Source organism: Mya arenaria, chromosome 1 (assembly GCF_026914265.1).
Source record: "Mya arenaria isolate MELC-2E11 chromosome 1, ASM2691426v1".
Taxonomy (NCBI): domain Eukaryota; kingdom Metazoa; phylum Mollusca; class Bivalvia; order Myida; family Myidae; genus Mya; species Mya arenaria.
The window spans coordinates 14,344,762-14,368,820 of NC_069122.1; the positions used below are offsets into that span (position 1 = coordinate 14,344,762).

The 24,059-nt window shown below is 35.0% G+C and overlaps 1 protein-coding gene across 1 annotated transcript in view; it reads left to right on the forward strand.

The window, feature by feature from the left end:
• The first annotated feature begins 5,972 nt into the window (after nucleotides 1-5,972).
• LOC128231151 (integrin beta-1-like) overlaps nucleotides 5,973-24,059 on the forward strand; it is a 60,939-nt gene continuing 42,852 nt past the window's right edge. Inside the window, exons 1-6 of the mRNA XM_052943611.1 lie at nucleotides 5,973-6,205; nucleotides 12,098-12,213; nucleotides 18,264-18,362; nucleotides 19,050-19,131; nucleotides 21,337-21,468; nucleotides 21,942-22,038. Coding sequence (XP_052799571.1) covers nucleotides 6,157-6,205; nucleotides 12,098-12,213; nucleotides 18,264-18,362; nucleotides 19,050-19,131; nucleotides 21,337-21,468; nucleotides 21,942-22,038 — 575 coding nt within the window. The 5' untranslated portion in view covers nucleotides 5,973-6,156. The remainder of the gene's footprint in view (nucleotides 6,206-12,097; nucleotides 12,214-18,263; nucleotides 18,363-19,049; nucleotides 19,132-21,336; nucleotides 21,469-21,941; nucleotides 22,039-24,059) is intronic.

The following is a 24,059-nucleotide window of genomic DNA, read 5'->3' on the forward strand; positions in this document are numbered from 1 at the left end:
TCAAATCAAGTCACGTCAAAAACACTGCTCTGACTGTAATACGTCACATTAGACCGTTTATTTTGGAGTGTGCATTTTTATTACATTTAAATAACATTTAACCATTGGGCCATACCAAATTGTTTTAATGTTTTTATGAGCGTCAACCCTTAGTATAAGAAAATCCATCTTTTTACTGAATTGTCGTGGACGCGGAAGATGATATGTCGATTGACTGGCTCTCGTTTCATCTTCTTCCTCTGTATCGAAAAGGAGAGCCATTGCCATGGGAAGCAATTACGCGCGTATTGCTACCCCAAGGGAAGCAAGTCAGTCGATATTTCGGAAAATAGGGTAGTTTGTAACAAAACTACCAGCTTATAAAAATTAATTATACTTAAAAATACAGTCGAACCCCGTTCTCTCGAACTCCCAGGGACCGCCGAAAATTCGAAATTCGAGCCAAGCGGTAAAGCTTACATTCAATATAAAGAAACCGGTTATTTACATCCAGTTCGAGCAAACGAAGATTTCGATCAAAGCGAGTTCGAGCCAACGGGGTTCGACTGTATATTTATATTGTATTAAACTTGTAAATAAGGCCACACCACATTGATAACTTGTTCATCGGATTTTTTCCAAAAAAATAATGTGGCGAGCGAGAGAAATAATAATAAAAATATTTGTTTTGCATTTAGCAAAAAAGAGGAGCGAGCGAACAAATATATATATAGTCATTTAACTCACCTTTGCTCACATTTTATTCACTTACTAACTAAACAATGATATTGTAAACAGTACAAGGATAACATCCAGTGAAAAAATGATAACACTCAAATATATTTCTTTACAAATATTAATTTTGATATCATACAAATGCTATTTGAGATCAAGCAAATGTATTTCTTTAAACTATTTCATAAATGAGAGAACTCAAAACCAGTTTTCCAGTTTTTTAAACCTTTTTTTTAAGTTTTTTTTCAAAATACCCTATTCAATGCTAAGTTAAAGCCTGGACACAAGCACAAATGGTCACAGGCTTTTAGATATCTTGTTCAAATTTAGACAAATAATTAGGAAAACATAAACATATAGATAAAAAACACTTTTACTTCTGTTGTATTGCAAATACTGATTCTGTCAATTTTCATATATAGCAAAAAAATATTTCAAGAAAATACAAGAATATGCAATATTTTTTTCATAGAAAAAAACAATCAGCATAAATATATAACACTTGAATGATTTCCATATATAGTTTAAATATACACATGAACATCTAAAACATCTACAAACATTTATTCGCAGCACAAAGTGTGATTAAATACCTTTTTCCAATCACACAGTCTGACACCATTTTTTTATCCTATTTGACTAATATTTACAAAATATACACAATCTGGCTTGTTTGATGTTTTTTGTGTGAATGGTAACACTCATGGGATTGCATGAAGCACATATGAATGTCAGTGAGGTTAATTTTTAGCGTCATCCTACTGTCCACGAACATTGACTCATTGGTGACCAAGGCCTCCACCACAAGCACACCCTCGTTACCTCATGGGGACAGGAATTTCATGATTCGCTGCGTCGGAGGAATCTGAAATTTTAAAAGCAGTATTATACATAAATGTTCGTTGTAGTATAATGTAGTATGCATTACTGAAACAGTTTGATGATAACACAAGAAAGGTGGTGCTGTCTCTTGGCCAAACTTTATTTTTCTATTACTGTACATGCATTGCATATGAATGAAATAAACACTATATTCAGATCTGTAGCAAAATAAAAACAAACATGCATAAATCATAAAATGTATACTGTATTTTTGAAGGAAACAAATAATACAAAAATACATCATAAAAAAAATTGCTATATTAACAGCAAAACAACAAAGAAGTTAAAGTACACACCTGAGGTTTTTACCTGGACAGGTGAATTGGGTATAGATGACCGATTGGAAGCTGTCTTGTTACTGTAACGGTTAGTCCAAATAATTGTACGTTGACGGATTTTTTTAGATTTTTGATATGGCAAATCCTTCACGTACAAATTGTTTAGTATCAAAAGTGGGTAGTTGTTCCGATCAGGATTCCGGGTTAAAGCATATAGCGTCTATAAAATATCATAAAAACAAGAAATATTACCAGATAATGTTATTTTATATTAGTTCCGTACACAAAAAATAAATATCCAACTTATAATTATGAGTTTGACGACTTTTCTTCATTTCATTCTGTCAAAACATATATACATGACGGGCACCTGCAAGGCTTCAGGGCACAGTTTTAAATCGCTCGGAACATTTCGGCCATGGCCGAGTTGCTACGATTGTGTAACGAGGTCTATCTCGAAGCTTTGTCGGAGGAGGCCGAGTTATTACGATTGTATCGAGTTGTTCCCCTTCGCATAATTGTTTTCTGTGTCAGTCAACTTTCGTTTTATTGGAAAGGTAAACAACTTGTTTTAATGCATTAAATGCTTGTTAAGTGCAAAATAACATTTCACTTACATGGATAAATATGAATATAACTCTTTATGATCAATTTCAACCATAAAATACTTCATTTAAAACAATTTCAATATTTTTAAAACACCCCCGTTTTTGGCACATTCCCGTTTAGACGTTAGGGATTGGAAGAATCCTGTATAACACGTCTATTATTTTAGACTACTGTAACGGTCATCCGAATTCCCGTCAAACATGTCCGAACCAAATTCACTTTGGATAATCACTGTCATTCACGATATAATACAGCACTTCTTGTCCAGTATATTTACGTTTACTTTTGTCCAAAATTTAAACAAACTTTATATGGTGGTAGAATTGTCATTTGTTGACGAAATTTTCAAGAATCAGGAAGTGAAATGTTGCCAATTTAGTCTCGATCATCTAGACGCTTGTATCCAGGTATATATCGTTCATTGAGTCTAATTAGAGCGGCTGCATGATTGAGTCGGTGCTTTGATAATTGTAACGATTGAAAAACGCGGTTATCATTTGGAACTCCTCGGCCATTCTTTTAAAAACAACTTGTTTTGAAGAAAATGGCCGAGGAGTTCCGAATGCGCGGTTATAAGGGAAAAGGCTACATTCTACTAAACAAATGAGCGCTCTTAAAAAAACAACAACAATTTTTTTTAAGATGGTGCGGGCGCAAGTGATAAAAAATAAAAATGTTTTTTTTTTGGTTTTCTGAAGACATAGTTGCGGGAAATCCGATGAACAAGTTATTAATTTGGTGTGGCTTAATCAATCCTTTACATCGGCATGTAATAATCAGTTGACAAATATGATTCAGTTCTAGTTTAAACACTTGAATCACTAAGTTCATTTACAAGCAGTGATACATATGGAAGAGTCTAGTTGGGAGAAATACATGGAGAATATAAATCAAGGATGTTAAATGGAGGCTAGACTGGGAGTGTGGGAGCCAGATAACTGAGCGAAAGTGTTTTATATCACGATATGACATATCTCGTATCACGCACGGTCGGCCACTAGTGAACTGTATGATAATGGCTGAATATTTGTCCTAGGCCGTCCTCCCATCGTTTGTTAAAAAACATATCATTTTACATGTGTGATATGTATGTGTTGCTTACAATACGACACAATCAAATCATCCTGTTTGCTCGAATGCTCAGGGACCGGCAAAAATACCTCGGGGAGTTTGAGCCAAGCGGGAATAATCACCATCAGTGTTAACAAATCGGTCCTTTACATCCAGTTCGAGCCAACGAGAAAATCGAGACAAGCGAGCTCGAGCCAACGGGGTTCGACTGTATATGTGCCTTGTTAGTGTCCTGTGTGTGTGGGTGGGTGTGTGTGGGGGGGGGGGGGTAAATAAGGCGAGTTGTTGGATCGCGATGACCCTCATTGGATCCCGTAAATTTACCATTATATGTGTGTGATAAAACACATGCGTGATGTCAAATAAAAGGAGTCAGTGAAACATGGACTGGTTCAGTTACAAGCACAGGTTTGATTTTAAAACACAACGTTGCTTAATACGTCTTTGTCAACATCGGGTTAAACCCGTGCTGACCCATGTGAGAATCCCTTTTAGTCTCCCTGATAAAGCTAGATTTTCAAAGGTATAAACTTATTCGGCGCTGGTTGTCATAAGGTTAAGACATAATCATATTTTATCGCACAAATGAACATTGATAATAGTTTCATTTTTTCGTGAATTCAGCAACACCAGGTAGGTTTATAGTTAAAGTTTAGAATAATATTGAATTTAATTTCCATCCAAATGTGTATATGTTCTTTTATGCAATGAGTTCATTCAATGAAACATACTTCACTTCAAATTTATCGTGCTACTGTATGGTTTAATTCCTTGCAGTGTCATTAAATGATTTCAATTAATGTATATTTACTACATTCGAATATCGTTGGCTCGAAATCCCTGGTACCGGCGAAAATAACTCGAGCATAGGGCAGTTCGAGCCAAGCGGGAATGCTCTCCTTTAGTATAAAGAAAACGGTCCTTTACATCCACTTCGAGCCAACGAGGAAATCGAGCCAAGCAAGTTCGAGCCAACGGGATTCGGCTGCACTTAGCTCACATGTTTAAATAAAAATGCCGAAACACAAATGAAGTTCTATAAATAAAATACATACGTATATTATACATGCAGTAATATACTGCTTAATCCATAGTTTTTTTTCACAAAAGAAACAAAATTAATGAATATTTGCTAAACATTATAGAAAATACATTCGTGTTGAATTAACTCTATGTATATATTCGAGGATTCGAGGGGGAGGGGCGTAAACTTATGATTTGCGCACCTCCATCAGTACCTATTTTGTTTGTTTTAAAGTTTTAACCATTTTTTTCTTAAATGGTCCTTTATGGGAGTATTTTATTACTTGTCCCTACTATATTGAAATAAAAAGTAAACTAGGACGATTTTAGGGGTGTTTTGGCGCCGGGAGCGCCCCTGGATCCGCTTGTGTATAATACGTTATAAATGTAATACAGTTTATGATGCTTCAATACACTTATTCACCCATAGTCACCCAAGCCGACATGCTTACACTACTAGACCACATCATGTACGCAAGTGAAGGGGTTTCAAGTTTCAAGTTGACACTATACCCATTGTTATGGCGACCTGCCATCTTGAATTCTCATTGCTGTTTAATGACTCAGTTAAAACAGGAAACAGTATTTGATTGTGTTCGATCATAACATATGGTTGATATAAAATGTTAAATTGATGAAAATATTTAAAGGCCAACTTCATCTTACTTTTCGTCATTTTCTACCAAATTCGTTTTTATAAGCTCTAATTAATGGTAGGATTTGAAATGCGATAAGTACACGCCGGAGATAATTTTTGCAAATGTATGTTATGCATCAGTCAATTGTAACCACGCCCCACCCCCAGCTCCGGAGGTATACCGGGGAATAGCGGGGGGAAATGGGCCCAGCACTGCCGAGTGAACGCGGTTGTTGTTTTTTCCGCGCCAAAAAAAAGCGGGGAATAGGCCTTACCTAGGATGTCTCCGGGGAGCACGGACATTAGGCGGGGATTTTTTCCCAGCAGTTTGAACCCGCTGGGCGTAAATTTAACCTGGGATTGGCTGGACCGTAGGTCAAAGTCTCGCTATTCCCCGGACCTGGGGGGGGGGGGGTGTAGGGGGCGTGGTAACAATTGACTGGTGCATTATAAATGCTATTAACTTTACGTAATTTGTTATCAGTTTCATATCAAAACACTGAAAATCGCTTGACTCACCATAATGGGTAATTGCATTTCCGCCAAAAATATAACTTTTAATCAGATGACAAATTAAAAAATATACTTTTCCTGTTACTCAGTCAAATTTCAACGAAAATACTACAATAAAATTATTGTTTTCTCTTCGCCTCGACGCCTTCAGCTTGCTTTTATGAGATGTCACGTTGTGCCTTTAACACAAGTGGTAGCGAATAAAGCATTTCCGAAAACCATTCACAATAATCGCTATATTTAAAATCTTCCGCGTAATATACTCGAAACATTTTCTCTTACTTTTATAGAAACGGGATTTATAAGATATATAACCAAAATACATGACTGATATATACAGTAAAGTTTGAAATATTTATATCTTACGTGATACTTGGTTACTTTTGTATATTGTTTATAGTGATGTAAGATCAAACGTGACCTGAACATATGAAACACATTTATAAAATGGATTTCTTGTATACGATTGTGCTGCTTGGTAAGTTGTTTGCTTATACTTGGCATAACTAACATGTAGTTATATTTCCATTCTTTTATTACAATATCTGTAGTTTTCTATATGATGCGAACAAGACGTTGGCTGTCGTTTTTTTTTCTTTAACATCTGTGCCATCCCGGAGTTTACCTGTATCATGAAGCGGTGGTTAAGAATTTGACCTAGATTCGGCTGGTGGGCTGAGCTTATCAGACATGGATGGGTGATATCAATGTGAATATTTGTAAACAGAAACACGTTTCTGAAAAGCAAATACTTCACAAAACAAATATATCCTTTGTGTGAGAATCAGATCCCGGCGTTTCCATCTATAAAACCATTAAACGTTTTTGTGGAATACTGAATTGACTGCTATCCCGACTTGAGCATAACTACAGTCTAACCCCGTTGGCTCGATATCGCTTTGCTCGAAATCCCCGTTGGCTCGAACTTGATACAAAAAACCCGATTTCTTATCACTAAGTGTAAGCATTCCCACTTGGCTCGAATATTCGAGGCTCGATGTATTTTGTTGGTCCCTGGGAGTTCAAGCCAGCGAGGTTCGGCTGTACAGTAAGTCAGAGTAAAATGAGTATTTTTTACCGATGTCCTTGTTGATATATTATCTAAGTCTATATTCATATTTAGGCCAATATAATTAACTACTGGATTTCCATCCATTTTCAATGGGGACTGGATTGACTTAAATTTCCTTTTTGATGTATGTTTCATCGTTTAAATGTGTTCATGGTCTTTCTTATTGCATAAAATATCCTTTTCAGTTCTGACAACGGCCAATGGGATTTCTAGTATCCCTTTACAATCCCTACAATGGTCAATACGATTTCTAGTATCCCTTTACAATCCTTACAATGGTCAATATTATTTCTAGTGTCCCTTTACAATCCCTACAATGGTCAATATTATTTCTAGTGTCCCTTTACAATCCCTACAATGGTCAATACGATTTCTAGTATCCCTTTACAATCCTTACAATGGTCAATATGATTTCTAGTATCCCTTTACAATCCTTACAATGGTCAATACGATTTCTAGTATCCCTTTACAATCCCTACAATGGTCAATACGATTTCTAGTATCCCTTTACAATCCTTACAATGGTCAATATGATTTCTAGTATCCCTTTACAATCCCTACAGTGGTCAATACGATTTCTAGTATCCCTTTACAATCCTTACAATGGTCAATACGATTTCTAGTATCCCTTTACAATCCCTACAATGGTCAATACGATTTCTAGTATCCCTTTACAATCCCTACAATGGTCAATACGAATTCTAGTATCCCTTTACAATCCCTACAATGGTCAATACGATTTCTAGTATCCCTTTACAATCCTTACAATGGTCAATACGATTTCTAGTATCCCTTTACAATCCCTACAATGGTCAATACGATTTCTAGTATCCCTTTACAATCCCTACAATGGTCAATACGATTTCTAGTATCCCTTTACAATCCCTACAAAGGTCAATATGATTTCTAGTATCCCTTTACAATCCCTACAATGGTCAATACGATTTCTAGTATCCCTTTACAATCCCTACAATGGTCAATACGATTTCTAGTATCCCTTTACAATCCCTACAATGGTCAATACGATTTCTAGTATCCCTTTACAATCCCTACAATGGTCAATACGATTTCTAGTATCCCTTTACAATCCCTACAGTGGTCAATACGATTTCTAGTATCCCTTTACAATCCCTACAGTGGTCAATATTTCTAGTATCCCTTTACAATCCCTACAATGGTCAATACGATTTCTAGTATCCCTTTACAATCCCTACAATGGTCAATACGATTTCTAGTGTCCCTTTACAATCCTTACAATGGTCAATACGATTTCTAGTATCCCTTTACAATCCCTACAATGGTCAATATGATTTCTAGTGTCCTTTACAATCCCTACAATGGTCAATACGATTTCTAGTGTCCCTTTACAATCTCTACAATGGTCAATACGATTTCTAGTATATCTTTACAATCCCTACAATGGTCAATACGATTTCTAGTATCCCTTTACAATCCTTACAATGGTCAATACGATTTCTAGTATCCCTTTACAATCCCTACAATGGTCAATACGATTTCTAGTATCCCTTTACAATCCCTACAATGGTCAATATGATTTCTAGTATCCCTTTACAATCCCTACAATGGTCAATACGATTTCTAGTATCCCTTTACAATCCCTACAATGGTCAATACGATTTCTAGTATCCCTTTACAATCCTTACAATGGTCAATACGATTTCTAGTATCCCTTTACAATCCCTACAATGGTCAATACGATTTCTAGTATCCCTTTACAATCCTTACAATGGTCAATACGATTTCTAGTATCCCTTTACAATCCCTACAATGGTCAATACGATTTCTAGTTTCCTTTTACAATCCCTACAATGGTCAATACGATTTCTAGTATCCCTTTACAATCCCTACAATGGTCAATACGATTTCTAGTATCCCTTTACAATCCCTACAATGGTCAATACGATTTCTAGTATCCCTTTACAATCCCTACAATGGTCAATACGATTTCTAGTCTCCCTTTACAATCCTTACAATGGTCAATACGATTTCTAGTCTCCCTTTACAATCCTTACAATGGTCAATATGATTTCTAGTCTCCCTTTACAATCCTTACAATGGTCAATACGATATCTAGTCTCCCTTTACAATCCCTACAATGCTCAATACGATTTCTAGTGTCCCTTTACAATCCTTACAATGGTCAATACGATTTCTAGTGTCCCTTTACAATCCTTACAATGGTCAATACGATTTCTAGTGTCCATTTACAATCCTTACAATGGTCTATATGATTTCTAGTATCCCTTTACAATCCCTACAAAGGTCAATATGATTTCTAGTGTCCCTTTACAATCCCTACAATGGGCAATATGATTTTTAGTTTCCCTTTATAATCCCTACAATGGTCAATATGATTTCTAGTGTCCCTTTACAATCCCTACAATGGTCAATATGATTTCTAGTGTCCCGTATCCCTTTACAATCCTTACAATGGTCAATATGATTTTAAGTTTCCCTTTACAATCCCTACAATGGTCAATACGATTTCTAGTATCCCTTTACAATCCCTACAATGGTCAATACGATTTATAGTATCCCTTTACAATCCTTACAATGGTCAATACGATTTTAAGTTTCCCTTTACAATCCTTACAATGGTCAATACGATTTATAGTATCCCTTTACAATCCTTACAATGGTCAATATGATTTTAAGTTTCCCTTTACAATCCTTACAATGGTCAATACGATTTCTAGTATCCCTTTACAATCCCTACAATGGTCAATACGATTTATAGTATCCCTTTACAATCCCTACAATGGTCAATATGATTTCTAGTATCCCTTTACAATCCCTACAATGGTCAATACGATTTCTAGTATCCCTTTACAATCCCTACAATGGTCAATATGATTTCTAGTATCCCTTTACAATCCCTACAATGGTCAATACGATTTCTAGTATCCCTTTACAATCCCTACAATGGTCAATACGATTTCTAGTATCCCTTTACAATCCCTACAATGGTCAATATGATTTCTAGTGTCCCTTTACAATCCCTACAATGGTCAATATGATTTCTAGTATCCCTTTACAATCCCTACAATGGTCAATACGATTTCTAGTATCCCTTTACAATCCCTACAATGGTCAATACGATTTCTAGTATCCCTTTACAATCCCTACAATGGTCAATACGATTGTCCTTTACAATCCTTACAATGGTCTATATGATTTCTAGTATCCCTTTACAATCCCTACAATGGTCAATACGATTTCTAGTATCCCTTTACAATCCCTACAATGGTCAATATGATTTCTAGTGTCCCTTTACAATCCTTACAATGGTCAATATGATTTCTAGTATCCCTTTACAATCCCTACAATGGTCAATATGATTTCTAGTGTCCCTTTACAATCCTTACAATGGTCAATACGATTTCTAGTGTCCATTTACAATCCTTACAATGGTCTATATGATTTCTAGTATCCCTTTACAATCCCTACAAAGGTCAATATGATTTCTAGTTTCCCTTTACAATCCTTACAATGGTCTATATGATTTCTAGTATCCCTTTACAATCCCTACAATGGGCAATATATTTTTAAGTTTCCCTTTACAATCCCTACAATGGGCAATATGATTTCTAGTGTCCCTTTACAATCCCTACAAAGGTCTCTATGATTTCTAGTATCCCTTTACAATCCCTACAATGGGCAATATGATTTTAAGTTTCCCTTTACAATCCCTACAATGGGCAATATGATTTCTAGTGTCCCTTTACAATCCCTATAATGGGCAATATGATTTCTAGTCTCCCTTTACAATCCCTACAATTGGCAATATGATTTCTAGTATCCCTTTACAATCCCTACAATGGTCAATATGATTTCTAGTATCCCTTTACAATCCCTACAATTGGCAATATGATTTCTAGTGTCCCTTTACAATCCCTACAATGGTCAATATGATTTCTAGTATCCCTTTACAATCCCTACAATTGGCAATATGATTTCTAGTATCCCTTTACAATCCCTACAATGGTCAATATGATTTCTAGTGTCCCTTTACAATCCCTACAATGGTCAATATGATTTCTAGTGTCCCTTTACAATCCCTACAATGGTCAATATGATTTCTAGTGTCCCGTATCCCTTTACAATCCCTACAATGGGCAATATGATTTCTAGTGTCCCTTTACAATCTCTACAATGGGCAATATGATTTCTAGTGTCCCTTTACAATCCCTACAATGGGCAATATGATTTCTAGTGTCCCTTTACAATCCCTATAATGGGCAATATGATTTCTAGTGTCCCTTTACAATCCCTACAATTGGCAATATGATTTCTAGTGTCCCTTTACAATCCCTACAATGGTCAATATGATTTCTAGTATCCCTTTACAATTACAATCCTTACAATGGACAATTGGATTTCTAGTTCCACTTTACAATTTTTACAATGGACAATTGGATTTCTAGTTCCACTTTACAATCCTTATAATGGACAATTGGATTTCTAGTATACATTTCACAATCCTTACAATGGACAATTGGATTTCTAGTATACATTTCACAATCTTTACAATGGACAATTGGATTTCTTGTTTACATTTTACAATCCTTACAATGGACAATTGGATTTCTAGTTCCACTTTACAATCCTTACAATGGACAATTGGATTTCTAGTATACATTTCACAATCCTTACAATGGACAATTGGATTTCTAGTAAACATTTCACAATCCTTACAATGGACAATTGGATTTCTTGTTTACATTTTACAATTCTTACAATGGCCAATTGGATTTCTAGTTTCCCTTTACAATCCTTACAATGGCCAATGGGATTTCTAGTTTAACTTCACAATCCTTAAATAGCCAAATGGATTTCAAGTTTCACTTTACAATCTTTCAATGGCCAATACGATGTCTAGTTCCACTTTACAATGACTAATGGTCATTTTGATTATCTTCAGTTCATCTATGTTCATCTCACAGGAAGTCAGGGTGAATTCAGTCGGCCTAATGCCGAAAAAGAAAACAGTAGGTCATTATGAATATCAATGGGGAGTCCTACAGCAACTTTGTTGGTGTTATCGCGGATCCATTTTGTTTAAACACAAGCACAATGTTAGTTAATACATGTAGCCTAAATCCTATTGATTTAACTAGCATTGACATAGTTATTTTTTTCAAAATATGAATGAACTAAACAGTGGTTCCTTCAAATATATCTATAATTATGTATTTATTTAATAACAACTATGACCAAAATAAACATCGACGAATGACTGCAATCACTATAATCATGCCCTGATATTTATGCCTACAGCAACCTTGATGGGGTCCCAGATCCGCCAGGTTGAAGCGCAAACACAATGTGCAGAACAGAGGTTTTGCAGTGAATGTATTACTGCGCACCACGAGTGCGCATGGTGTAACGATGTGGTACGTATTGTTTTATTGACCGTGAATTGCTTTTTAGTTTCTACGAGTTGCTTTTAATTCGATTGTGACGAAATGTTTTTAATTATAGAATCGCGATTCGAGTCCAAATCCTGGGTCTAATATTATAAAAATACTGAAGTCAAATCTCAATCAAAATCATAGCTTCATTTACCATACAAAGGCATAGTATTGTTCAAAACCTTGCATGTATTTATACTTTTTTAAAACGTATTTTTTCATAGGATGAGTTGATTGAATTGTTTGTCAATACGTCAAGGAAAATTAATTCTGGAGCAAAACATACCGGAGTTATTGTTAAAAACAATATTTACATTCACCTAGTCATTTGTACAGAAAACGCCTGACGTTTGTATTGTATAACACGCAAGGAGTTATGACGTGATTGTTTATTTTAATATTGCGCTCCTATTGGATAAGCGGGACGTCATTAAACCAATTATATAAGACGTTACAAATAACAGCCATTCTTCTATACAAACGTATGTTGTCGGTTACATTTCTTTAAGAACAAATTCTTAATTGCAGAAGATACTTTTCACATTTTTAATAGTAATGAATATTTATTTAAAATGTTAATATTTGCGCTTCATTGAACTTGCTCGCGTGCCCTTCTGCGTTCATACAGCAACAGCGCAAGAAAAAAATACAATCAATCCTTGAATTAATTGTACCCAGATACATGGTTTGGCTGTTTTTCCCCTTAGAATCATGATCAAAGGCGTTACTCACTATCTCATATGATATTATGTTTTTAAAAGGTGTCAAAACATATATTTTCATTGATAATGTTTGATGATATATGGTCAAATGAGTTTGACTTAGGCTGAGATTTGACTTAAGTGTTTTCGTGATATTGTGTCCTGGGGCTGGATTCAATAAGTTACTTAGATTGAACTTAAATTTTAGCTTATAAACTAAGTGTTTTGATTGGCCTGTATTATTGACTGACCAATAGCCTGAATTGAATCACTGAGGTATGTCTAAGGATAAGGATAAGGTAAATATTTAATTTTGGCCCTGGATAGGTAATCCATATAAAACTTAAGTTAATCTTATGGTCTTACATCATTGACTCTATTCAATCTATTGGTCAGTTATTAATAAAAAGTAATCCGATAAGCTACATCTTTCTTAGATTCGATTAAGACCAATATTGAATACTGGCCCTGGTGACAGGAACTATTATTGTTGTGCGTTTTGAGAGTCCATGAGAAAGAATCCTTGGTTGGGATCGAACCAATTACCTCATTGGTGAGAGGCAGACACCTATTTCTCCCACCTCAGATAAGTAGATTCAATAATTTAACCATGCTAAATATGCTTATCTTGCCCACGGGCGAAGATAAAATGCCCGTATGGAACTCCTTTTACCACATAGTAATTACCTCCCTTGTTGAAGACTGTCGTCAGTAGCATCAAAGAAATCTTGTCGTATGGTAATATTTAGAACGCTAATTAATTATTTCTCGCTTCAAATGTCACCATAAAACAGTTTTCAGGCGCCATTCAAGAAATAATGCTTCATTCTCCTTAAAACAATTTAAAAAGACCGATTTGACTATTAACATTAACTGGATCACTGCGCGTATATCCATGACAACCACGTGCTATCGCATATCCATACGCAATTATTTTCACTAAGCAAAAAAGAGTTCCAGCAAAAAATACATTTTTACCTAATTTTGTTTAACTGAAGTGGGAGAAAAAGCATCTACCATAGCCGCTCGTATAAGATAGGTTCATCCCGACCCTCGCGCAGGGTGTTTTCATCTCGGTAAACCTCGTTTCCGCAAAACACCCTACGCTCGGGTCGGAATGAACCTTTCTAACACTCTCGGCCATGGAAGATACTTATAATCACTAGACCATATTAGAGATAAGACTAATATCTTTATTGAAGATAAAAAATGATAATGATCAATGATTTCAACACCGAATGGAAATTGGATTCAAGCAAAGTAGAAGCATACTAGGAAGTTGTAGATTTTGCCACATATATGCAATAACATTTTGACAGTTCATTCGACAAAATATGATTTGCAGCATTTTTGAAATGTTATCAAAATAACTAGTAGTAATCAAAGCAGGACTTTTAATACCAGGTAGATTAATTATAAGCTTCATGGAGAATAATGATAAAACACTCTAAAATGTATTACAACTTACAACTTTGTAAAATCATATTCAACAGTTCATTATTGTAAAGTTGGCAGAGTTAATGACTCAAAATGAAGTTTTTCACAAAGGCAGTTTGTTCACATTCCACATATTGAAAAGCTAAGGAAATTTAATTAAATATATGTTGCATGTATATATATTTCTTGTTTATTGAAGTACAATTGTTTAAACAAAAGCTTTGTGTTTTCGTTTACTTATGAGTTGAGTATACATGTTTCCGTTTTTTGAGTAGGAGTGCAAGTGGTGTATTTCCGTTTATTTGTGAAAGATAACAAATGATATTTTTCCTTACAGAGGAAGTTTGTACAATCGATATATTTTCTTGTCTTTGCCTAGCAGTACAAATAACATGTTTCCGTTATACATACGGTATGATTTTGTACCTTTGTGTCGGTGTATAGATGGTTTGCTTCCGTATCTTTGGGTAGGAGTACTGATGGTATGCTTCCGTATTTTGTGTAGGAGTACAAATGGTATGCGTCCGTATCTTTGTGTAGGAGTACTGATGGTATGCTTCCGTATCTTTGGGTAGGAGTACTGATGGTATGCTTCCGTATTTTACGTACAAGTAGAGATGCTGTCCTTCCGTATCTTTGCGTAGAAATACAGATGGTATGCTTCCGTATCATTGTGTAGAATCACAATTGGTATGCTTCGTTTATTCGTGTAAAAGTACAGATGGTATGCTTCCGTATCTTTGTGTAGAAGAACAAAAGGTGTGCTTCCGTGTCTTTGTGTACATATAGAATTCTTCCGTATTTTTGTGTATAAGTACATATGGTATGCTTCCGTATCTGTGTGGATAACTACAGACATAATTCTTTGGTATCTTTGTGTATGAGTACAGATATGGTATACTTCCATATTTTTGTGTAGGAGAACAGATGGTATGCTTCCGTATTTTTGTGCAGAAGTACAGATGGTATGCTTCCGTTTTTTTGTGTAGTAGTACAGATGGTATGCTTCCCTACCTTTGTGCAGGAATACATATGGTATGCTTCCTTATTTTTGTGTAGGAGTACAGATGGTATGTTCCTTATTATTGGGTAGGAATACAGATGGTATGCTTCCGTATCATTTTAAAGGAATACAGATAGTGTGCTTCGATATCTTTGTGTAGGAGTACAGATGGTATGCTTCTGTATTTTGCGTACACGTACAGGTGGTATGCTACCGTATTTTTGTGTAGGAGTACAAATGGTATGCTTCAGTATCTTTGTGTACGAGTATATATGGTATGTTTTCATACCTTTATGTAGGAGTACAAATGGTATGCTTCAATATCTTTGTGTACGAGTATAGATGGTATGTTTTCATATCTTTGTGTAGGAGTACATATGGTATGCTTCAGTATCTTTGTGTACGAGTATAGATGGTATATTTTCATATCTTTGTGTAGGAGTACAAATGGTATGCTTCCGTATCTTTGTGTACGAGTATAGATGGTATGTTTTCATATCTTTGTGTAGGAGTACATATGGTATGCTTAAGTATCTTTGTGTACGAGTATATATGGTATTTTTTTCATATCTTTAGGTTGATGTACAAATGATATACTTCAGTATCTTAGTGTACGAGTATAGATGGTATGTTTTCATATCTTTGTGTACAAGTATAGATGGTATGTTTTCATATCTTTAGGTAGGAGTACATATGGTATGCTTCAGTATCTTAGTGTACGAGTATAGATGGTATGTTTTCATATCTTTGTGTAGGTGTACAAATGATATGCTTCAGTATCTTTGTGTTCGAGTATAGATGGTATTTTTTCATATCTTTGTGTAAGAGTGCAAATGATATGCTTAAGTATCTTTGCGTACGAGTATAGATGGTGTTTTTTCATATCGTTAGGTAGGTGTACAAATGGTATGCTTAAGTATCTTTGTGTACGAGTATAGATGGTATTTTTTCATATCTTTAGGTTGATGTACAAATGATATACTTCAGTATCTTAGTGTACGAGTATAGATGGTATGTTTTCATATCTTTGTGTACAAGTATAGATGGTATGTTTTCATATCTTTAGGTAGGAGTTAATATGGTATGCTTCAGTATCTTAGTGTACGAGTATAGATGGTATGTTTTCATATCTTTGTGTAGGAGTGCAAATGTTATGCTTCAGTATCTTTGTGTACGAGTATAGATGTTTTTTTTTCATATCTTTAGTTAGGTGTACAAATGATATGCTTCAGTATCTTTGTGTTCGAGTATAGATGGTATTTTTTCATATCTTTGTGTAGGAGTACAAATGATATGCTTCAGTATCTTAGTGTACGAGTATAGATGGTATGTTTTCATATCTTTAGGTAGGTGTACAAATGGTATGCTTAAGTATCTTTGTGTACGAGTATAGATGGTATGTTTTCATATCTTTAGGTAGGTGTACAAATGATATGCTTCAGTATCTTTGTGTACGAGTATAGATGGTATGTTTTCATATCTTTCTGTAGGAGTACAAATGATATGCTTCTGTATCTTTGTGTACCAGTATAGATGGTATGTTTTCATATCTTTGTGTAGGAGTACAAATGATATGCTTAAGTATCTTAATGTACGAGTATAGATGGTATGTTTTCATATCTTTGTGTAGGAGTACAAATGATATGCTTCTGTATCTTTGTGTACGAGTATAGATGGTATGTTTTCATATCTTTGTGTAGGAGTACAAATGATATGCTTCAGTATCTTTGTGTACGAGTATAAATGGTATGTTTTCATATCTTTGTGTAGGAGTACAAATGATATGCTTAAGTATCTTTGTGTACGAGTATAGATGGTATGTTTTCATATCTTTGTTTAGGAGTACATATGGTATGCTTCAGTATCTTTGTGTACGAGTATAGATGGTATGTTTTCATATCTTTGTGTAGGAGTACAAATGATATACTTAAGTATCTTTGTGTACGAGTATAGATGGTATGTTTTCATATCTTTGTGTAGGTGTACAAATGGTATGCTTAAGTATCTTTGTGTACGAGTATAGATGGTATTTTTCAATATCTTTAGATATGCGTACAAATGGTATGCTTAAGTATCATTGTGTGGGAGTACATATGGAAAGCTTCCATATATAATTATTTTTCTTTAGGCATTAATATGTCTTTTAGCCATAAAACATCGATTTTCGAAGGTAAATATGAAAAAAAACTGCGACCTGATTCTTTTTCAGCAGTCTTGTGGCACTGGTTTCCAACCATTTGCACATAACTTGGCTCATTCCAAAACTAAAAAATAAGTTGTCAAAACGCTCAATATGTGAGAGTGTAGATTTACGTATACATTTTTCCGTTTCATCGAATTTAGATGTTATGCTTGCATATCTTTGTGCAGGAGTATAAATAATATGTTTCTGTTTTCGTTATTAAAGGGACTAGACACCAAATGATACAATTGTAACAGAAAAAGAGAATCTTACATAAAATTGACATCGTTGTGTACAACGTATTGAATCTTACTTACTGGTGTATCACAACGCTTACAACACATGCATCTCTCGCATTTTTTGCGCATTTTTCCAATTTGTAATTTACTACGGTTGTCTACCACGTAAATCCCAGCTATTTTCTGTTAAATTAGCGTCGGTATATTTATCTTTACTCATGATAAGATATGAATTAAACTTTGAAAGCGATATGCGCTATTTCAAACGGGGAAATACAGATGTGACAGCAACATGATTGTTGCGGTGTATTCGTTTAACCATGTAAAGCGACATTTCATCGGCCTCCTATAAGCTCGCATTGACACTTCAAGGTTTGTTTTGAGGAAAAACTGTTTTTGCTGATTTTTGTACCATCTGGTGTCTAGCTCCTTTAATAAGTACAAATAATATTTCTCCATTTTTTGTGTAGGAGTTTACGGATACTCGATGTGCAATGAACACCAGTATACTGACTTCGAAGGGTTGTCAAGAGATAAAGTCACCTACTAACAACGAAACTAAAACGCAGGTAACTTATTTATACAGTCGAAATCTGTTATGTCGAACTCTTTTATCTCGATATTCTGGCTAAATCGAACTGGAGCCGAATGTGTTGGGTGTGAAAATAACGGTTTAAGGAGCACAAACGGTAAAGAAAATAATGTATGCGTTACAAAAAAATCCCTTCTACTTATCAGGCATATAGCTTTTGTAAGTTAAATTATTGATATTTTGAAACATTTATGAATTCAGTTGTCTGACCCCGAACCTCAAAGTCAGACTTGCATTCAATATGCAACTTAAGTAAATTTTATTGGCATTCATCATTGACTCCATTCATTCTTTAGGCCAGTTATTTATATCAAGTAATCCGATTAGCTACTCCGTTCTTAGATCCAATTAATACCAATATTGAATATTACACCTAGAATCATGATTAGTTCCAAATACAAAGCTATGTTGGAATCGAAATACTCGTACAGTGAACACTGTCTATGTCGAACTCTTTTATCTCGATGTTCTGGTTAAGTCGAACATTTTTTCGAATATTTTGTGTTTTGTTATACACTGTTCGTATAACGGCTATCTCGAATGTCCGTTATCGCGAAGTTATTTTCATGAGGTCCAACGACTTCGAAAAAGCGAGTTTTGACTGTTTTCATGTTCAAACATTGTATTGACTGTATGGTAATATCTGCGGAATAAAACTTTCAAGGACAAGCCCGTCCAGGATGGTGGGGAAAACGTCGAACCGGTGCAACTTCAGCCCCAGAAGGTCAAACTTACACTCAGGCCAAGTAAGAATAGTTTGTTTGTTTTTATATCATGCTTTCCGGTGATATATAGAGATTTATCAGTGAAATGAAAATGATTCAAACAGTGAAATAACATTTTGATATTTTTCACTGTTTTAAAAGATTAGCCAGCTCTCACTTCCAAATCCAACGTCAGCCCGCGCACAGGGCTGGGACACAATTTCAAAGACGTCATTTCTATAATGACGTAACGTCTGAATTCTATTTTGCCCGCTTTTCTGTAAAAAACTGCAATCTAATGTCATCTTATATCCTTTTTGGGCATACAATAGAAAGAAAAACAATGTTTGTTTCAGTGTAAATTCGCAATCAGTCATGTCGTGGTCAGTCAAATTAAATATTTCGCTCGTAAAATAATGTTTTTGGTGCTCAATCGGTGAACGATATTATAAACTTACACGGAAGTATAGATTATTCTCTAAACAATAATATAAGTTACGGAGTAAGTAGGTGACCCGATATAGGATATACGGGGCAAAGGAAACCATATCGGGTGAAAGGGAAGCTCGAACCCGAATATGGTTTTCTGCGCCCCGTATATCCCATATCGGGTTACCTTCTAGCCCTGTAACGTATATATCTCGTCGGCAACCTGTTTACATGTTTAAAATATTCATTTTTTCATCGGAATTGGAAAAAAGACGCCATTTTGGTACGATATAAAATTGGTGACCAAATATGGAAAAAATATTGTGTCACCGCGTGACCAGGCCTGTACCAATGGCGTTGCGTCATTCATGTTCGAGGCGTGATATATTTTCATAATTATAGTCATATTTATTCTCTTCTAAAGAACTGACAGATGAAATGGACCGAACGTCGACAAAAATCTTCCGTTTGACATGCTATCTTTTCCTAGACTTGTAGTAAATACTGCAATAAGATCGTTAATATATATATATATTTATGATATATATTTCCTTTTTAGCACTAACTCCTAAAATTGAGCTAAACTCGCCAATTATATGCAAATTGACATGTTTTTTTCTCATAGACTTGTTAATTCTACACTTATAAATCTGTATCATATTTTTATCATAGTTATACTCTTTGTTAGAAGTAGTTTATGAAATTTGGCTTACGTCGCCGAGAATCTGCCGATTGCCTTGTTCTTTTGTCCTAGATGTATAATACTACAATTATAATTTTGCAATAAATTTTTGCATTTCTTATTATATTTATTCTTTTACTCACAATGGAGCTTACCTCACCAGCAGTCTGTGGTTTGACAATACGATGTCATAGACCTATAAATACTACAATTTTAATTCTGCAACATATATTTATTATCATTATAATATATTTTTTAAAGAAATCACACGTGATATGGTGCCTATGTCGCCAGCAATATGTGGCTTGAAATAGCTTGTCATAGACGTGTAAATACTACACTAATAAATCTACAACATATATTTATAATCATTATTATATCTCTTTTTCAGAACTCACACGTGATATGGTGCCTATGTCGCCAATAATATGTGGCTTGAAATAGCTTGTCATAGACGTGTAAATACCGCACTAATAAATCTACAACATATATTTATAATCATTATTATATCTCTTTTTCAGAACTCACACGTGATATGGTGCCTATGTCGCCAATAATATGTGGCTTGAAATAGCTTGTCATGGACGTTTAAATACTACACTTATACAGTGTGTGAATACCACGTGATAAATTACGTCATAAATGCTACGTCGGAAGGCAACATTCTGCTAAAAATAAAGACTTAAATCAAAGATAACTTTTCTTTTACTGCACCATTTTAAATAAAACAAAGGGCAGTATATGCAGCTTAAAGAGCCCCGCCTTCGTTTCATTACCGAAGTTTGATAAGGTGAGAACTTACATCAAACACTTCGACAAACCTGTTTCCAAAATAATGTTTTGACAGTTTTCCGTCAGACGGCCGTATTTTAAAAAGGTTTGTCGAAGTGTTTTAAGAAACTACACTCTCAATAAAACTTTGGCAAAAGACCGAATAAGTGGTTCCGTAAGCGACGTAGAATGCGCTATGTTTAATTTAGAATGGTGAAGAAATAGTGAAGTTATCTCTGTTTAAAGTCTTCTTTCGAAGCAAAATGTTGCCTTCCGTCGTAGCATTTATGACGCAATTTCTCCCGTGGTATACACACACTGTTATAATTCTATAACATTTCTGATCATTATGTTCTCTTTTTCAGAACTCACGCATGAAATGACGCTGAAGTATAAAGTGGCCAAGAATATTCCGCTCGACATGTACTTTGTGCTTGACTTCAGCACAACGATGAAACATCAACTTTCAACACTTGCTAATTTATCGAAAGAACTCAGTACAAACTTTTTTCCATTGTTTTGATTATATCATTTTACAACAACAACAACAACAACAACAACAACAACAACAGCAGCAGCAGCAACAACAATAACAACAACAACAGCAACAGCAACAACAACAACAACAACAACATCAACAACAACAACAGCAACAACAACAGCACCACCACTAACAACAACGGTACCATATCGACAGCAACCGCAATAACAACAACAACAATAATCTCCATTTAGTTAAAGGGCGATTTATATCAAACCAACCAACAAAATAGCAAAATGTAGAATAGGAATTCATAAATATATGTTCTAAAACTTAATGATAAATACATATCATTATAATAAATTTTGCAATGGTATACTCATGCCAAAACTAGGTACATGTATATCATATTAATATCATGTTCAATTAAATTTCGAAACACTTCTTCAAAGCCATTTTCTCAAATTATACATGGTATTTCGATTTCAGTTGAAGGACTTAAACGCTTCACGGAGAACATCCAGATCGGATTTGGGTCGTTTCTTGACAAGACCCTACAGCCGTTCACCATTACGACACCGGAATTGTAAGTGATTTTTGACTGATCATGAGGTGTAATATTGTTTGCATTAGTATTTAGTGTTTCTGCGGAACTCCTCGGCCATCTTCCCTGTACAACGAGCCTCGGATGTAAACCGGTGCATAAGTAAAAGTAGTTCGTAAAATGAAAGTGCCGGCGACGCCTACAGAGATTGTGTCTGCCTGTATTTTATGGTGGGTGTCGAATATTTTGCCTCAAATACTAAAACAGAACAGAGTCAGGTGTATTAAAGAATTGAATTGTTTGCATTTGCATAGCTTTCTTTTGTAGCGTTAATAAATATAAACATAATCTGGCATTGTTAACAGTCAATAAATAGTCGAGGTCAGAGACCACTAAATAAAATTCCGATATATCCATAGTAAACTGAACATATTGCCCCCATAATTAAGACATGTAACAGTAAGAAGTCATTTTCAGATTGATGAAATTCGCCCTTCAGTCTCCAAGAAAAATCTGAGGTGCTTCTATTTGTATTAGCTCTGCTTAAATCCACAAGACATTTGAGGTTTGCTGTGCATCAAACAGACATTCCATTGTTGCCTACAGAGTCGTTTGAGGTTCGCTGTATATCAAACAGACATTCCATTGTTGCCTACAGAGTCGTTTGAGGTTCGCTGTATATCAAACAGACATTCCATTGTTGCCTACTGAGTCGTTTGAGGTTCGATGTATATCAAACAGACATTCCATTACTGCCTGATGAGTCGTTTGAGGTTCGCTGTATATCAAACAGACATTCCGTTATTGCCTACTGAGTCATTTGAGGTTCACCATACATCAAAAAGACATTGGATTATTGCCTACTATTTCATTGGAGGTGCGCTGTTCATTAATAAAGACATTCTTTTATTGCTTGCTCTACGGCATTTGAGGTTTCCTATACATCAATAAAGACATTCCATTAATGACTGCGGAGACATTTGAGATTCGCTGTATAGCAAACAAACATTCCATTAATGCCTTATGTCATTTGAGGTTCGCTGTACATCAAAAAGACAATCCATTATTTCCTGCTGAGACATTTGGGGCTCACTGTACATCAAAAAGACATATCATTATTTTGTGCCGAATTATTTGAGGTTCGCTGTACATCAAAAAGACAATCCATTATTGCCTGCTGAGACATTTGAGGTTCGCTGTACATCAAAAAGACATATCATTATTTTGTGCCGAATCAATTGAGGTTCGCTGTACATCAAAAAGACAATCCATTATTGCCTGCTGAGACATTTTGGGTTCGCTGTACATCAAAAAGACATTCCGTTATTGCTTGCTTAGACATTTGAGGTTTGCTGTCAATCAAAAAGACATTTTATTTTTCCGGCTGAGACACAGATGTTAACGGTAACTCGATACTAAAGAATCGATCGCCATTGTAAAGAATTGGCAGAATTCTTGGCCTTGATTGTCAAGGTCAAGTTTTAGGATTGAAATCCACGCTGATTTTAAATGTAACGTAAATCTAAAATATAATGTTGATACTGTTTTCCGGAACATTAACGTTACAACCAATCTTCCTTAACACAATATTATATCCTATCTCAACATAGCTTATCATTATCTTCTTTTGCATTTTTTTTCATTATCTGATATTAAATTCCTTTAAATTTGAAATTTTACCACCGTTCTATCTAAAATCATCTTACTACTCTGAGAGCTATCATATTAATCCTTTATTTAGTAAAATCTTATTTAATACTATTGCAAATAACCATTCAAGGAAAGGAACTTTATTAGTTAATTCTACCGTTCCAATCCTTTATTTTATATGTTTGTAACAAATGCTGTATTGTTGTGTTTCTGCATAAGAAATATGTTTAAACTAACACAATATTGGTGGATTCAGTTACCTTAAATGTCATGTTTTTGACATTTTGTCACGGTAATGCATCTGAAAACACTAATATAAAATACTTAAAGTATAAAAACAGGTTGTAGTGGGGATCGAACCCACGCCGGAGCAGTCAAGAAACAAATTGAAAACTGTGACACTCCTCGGTCAT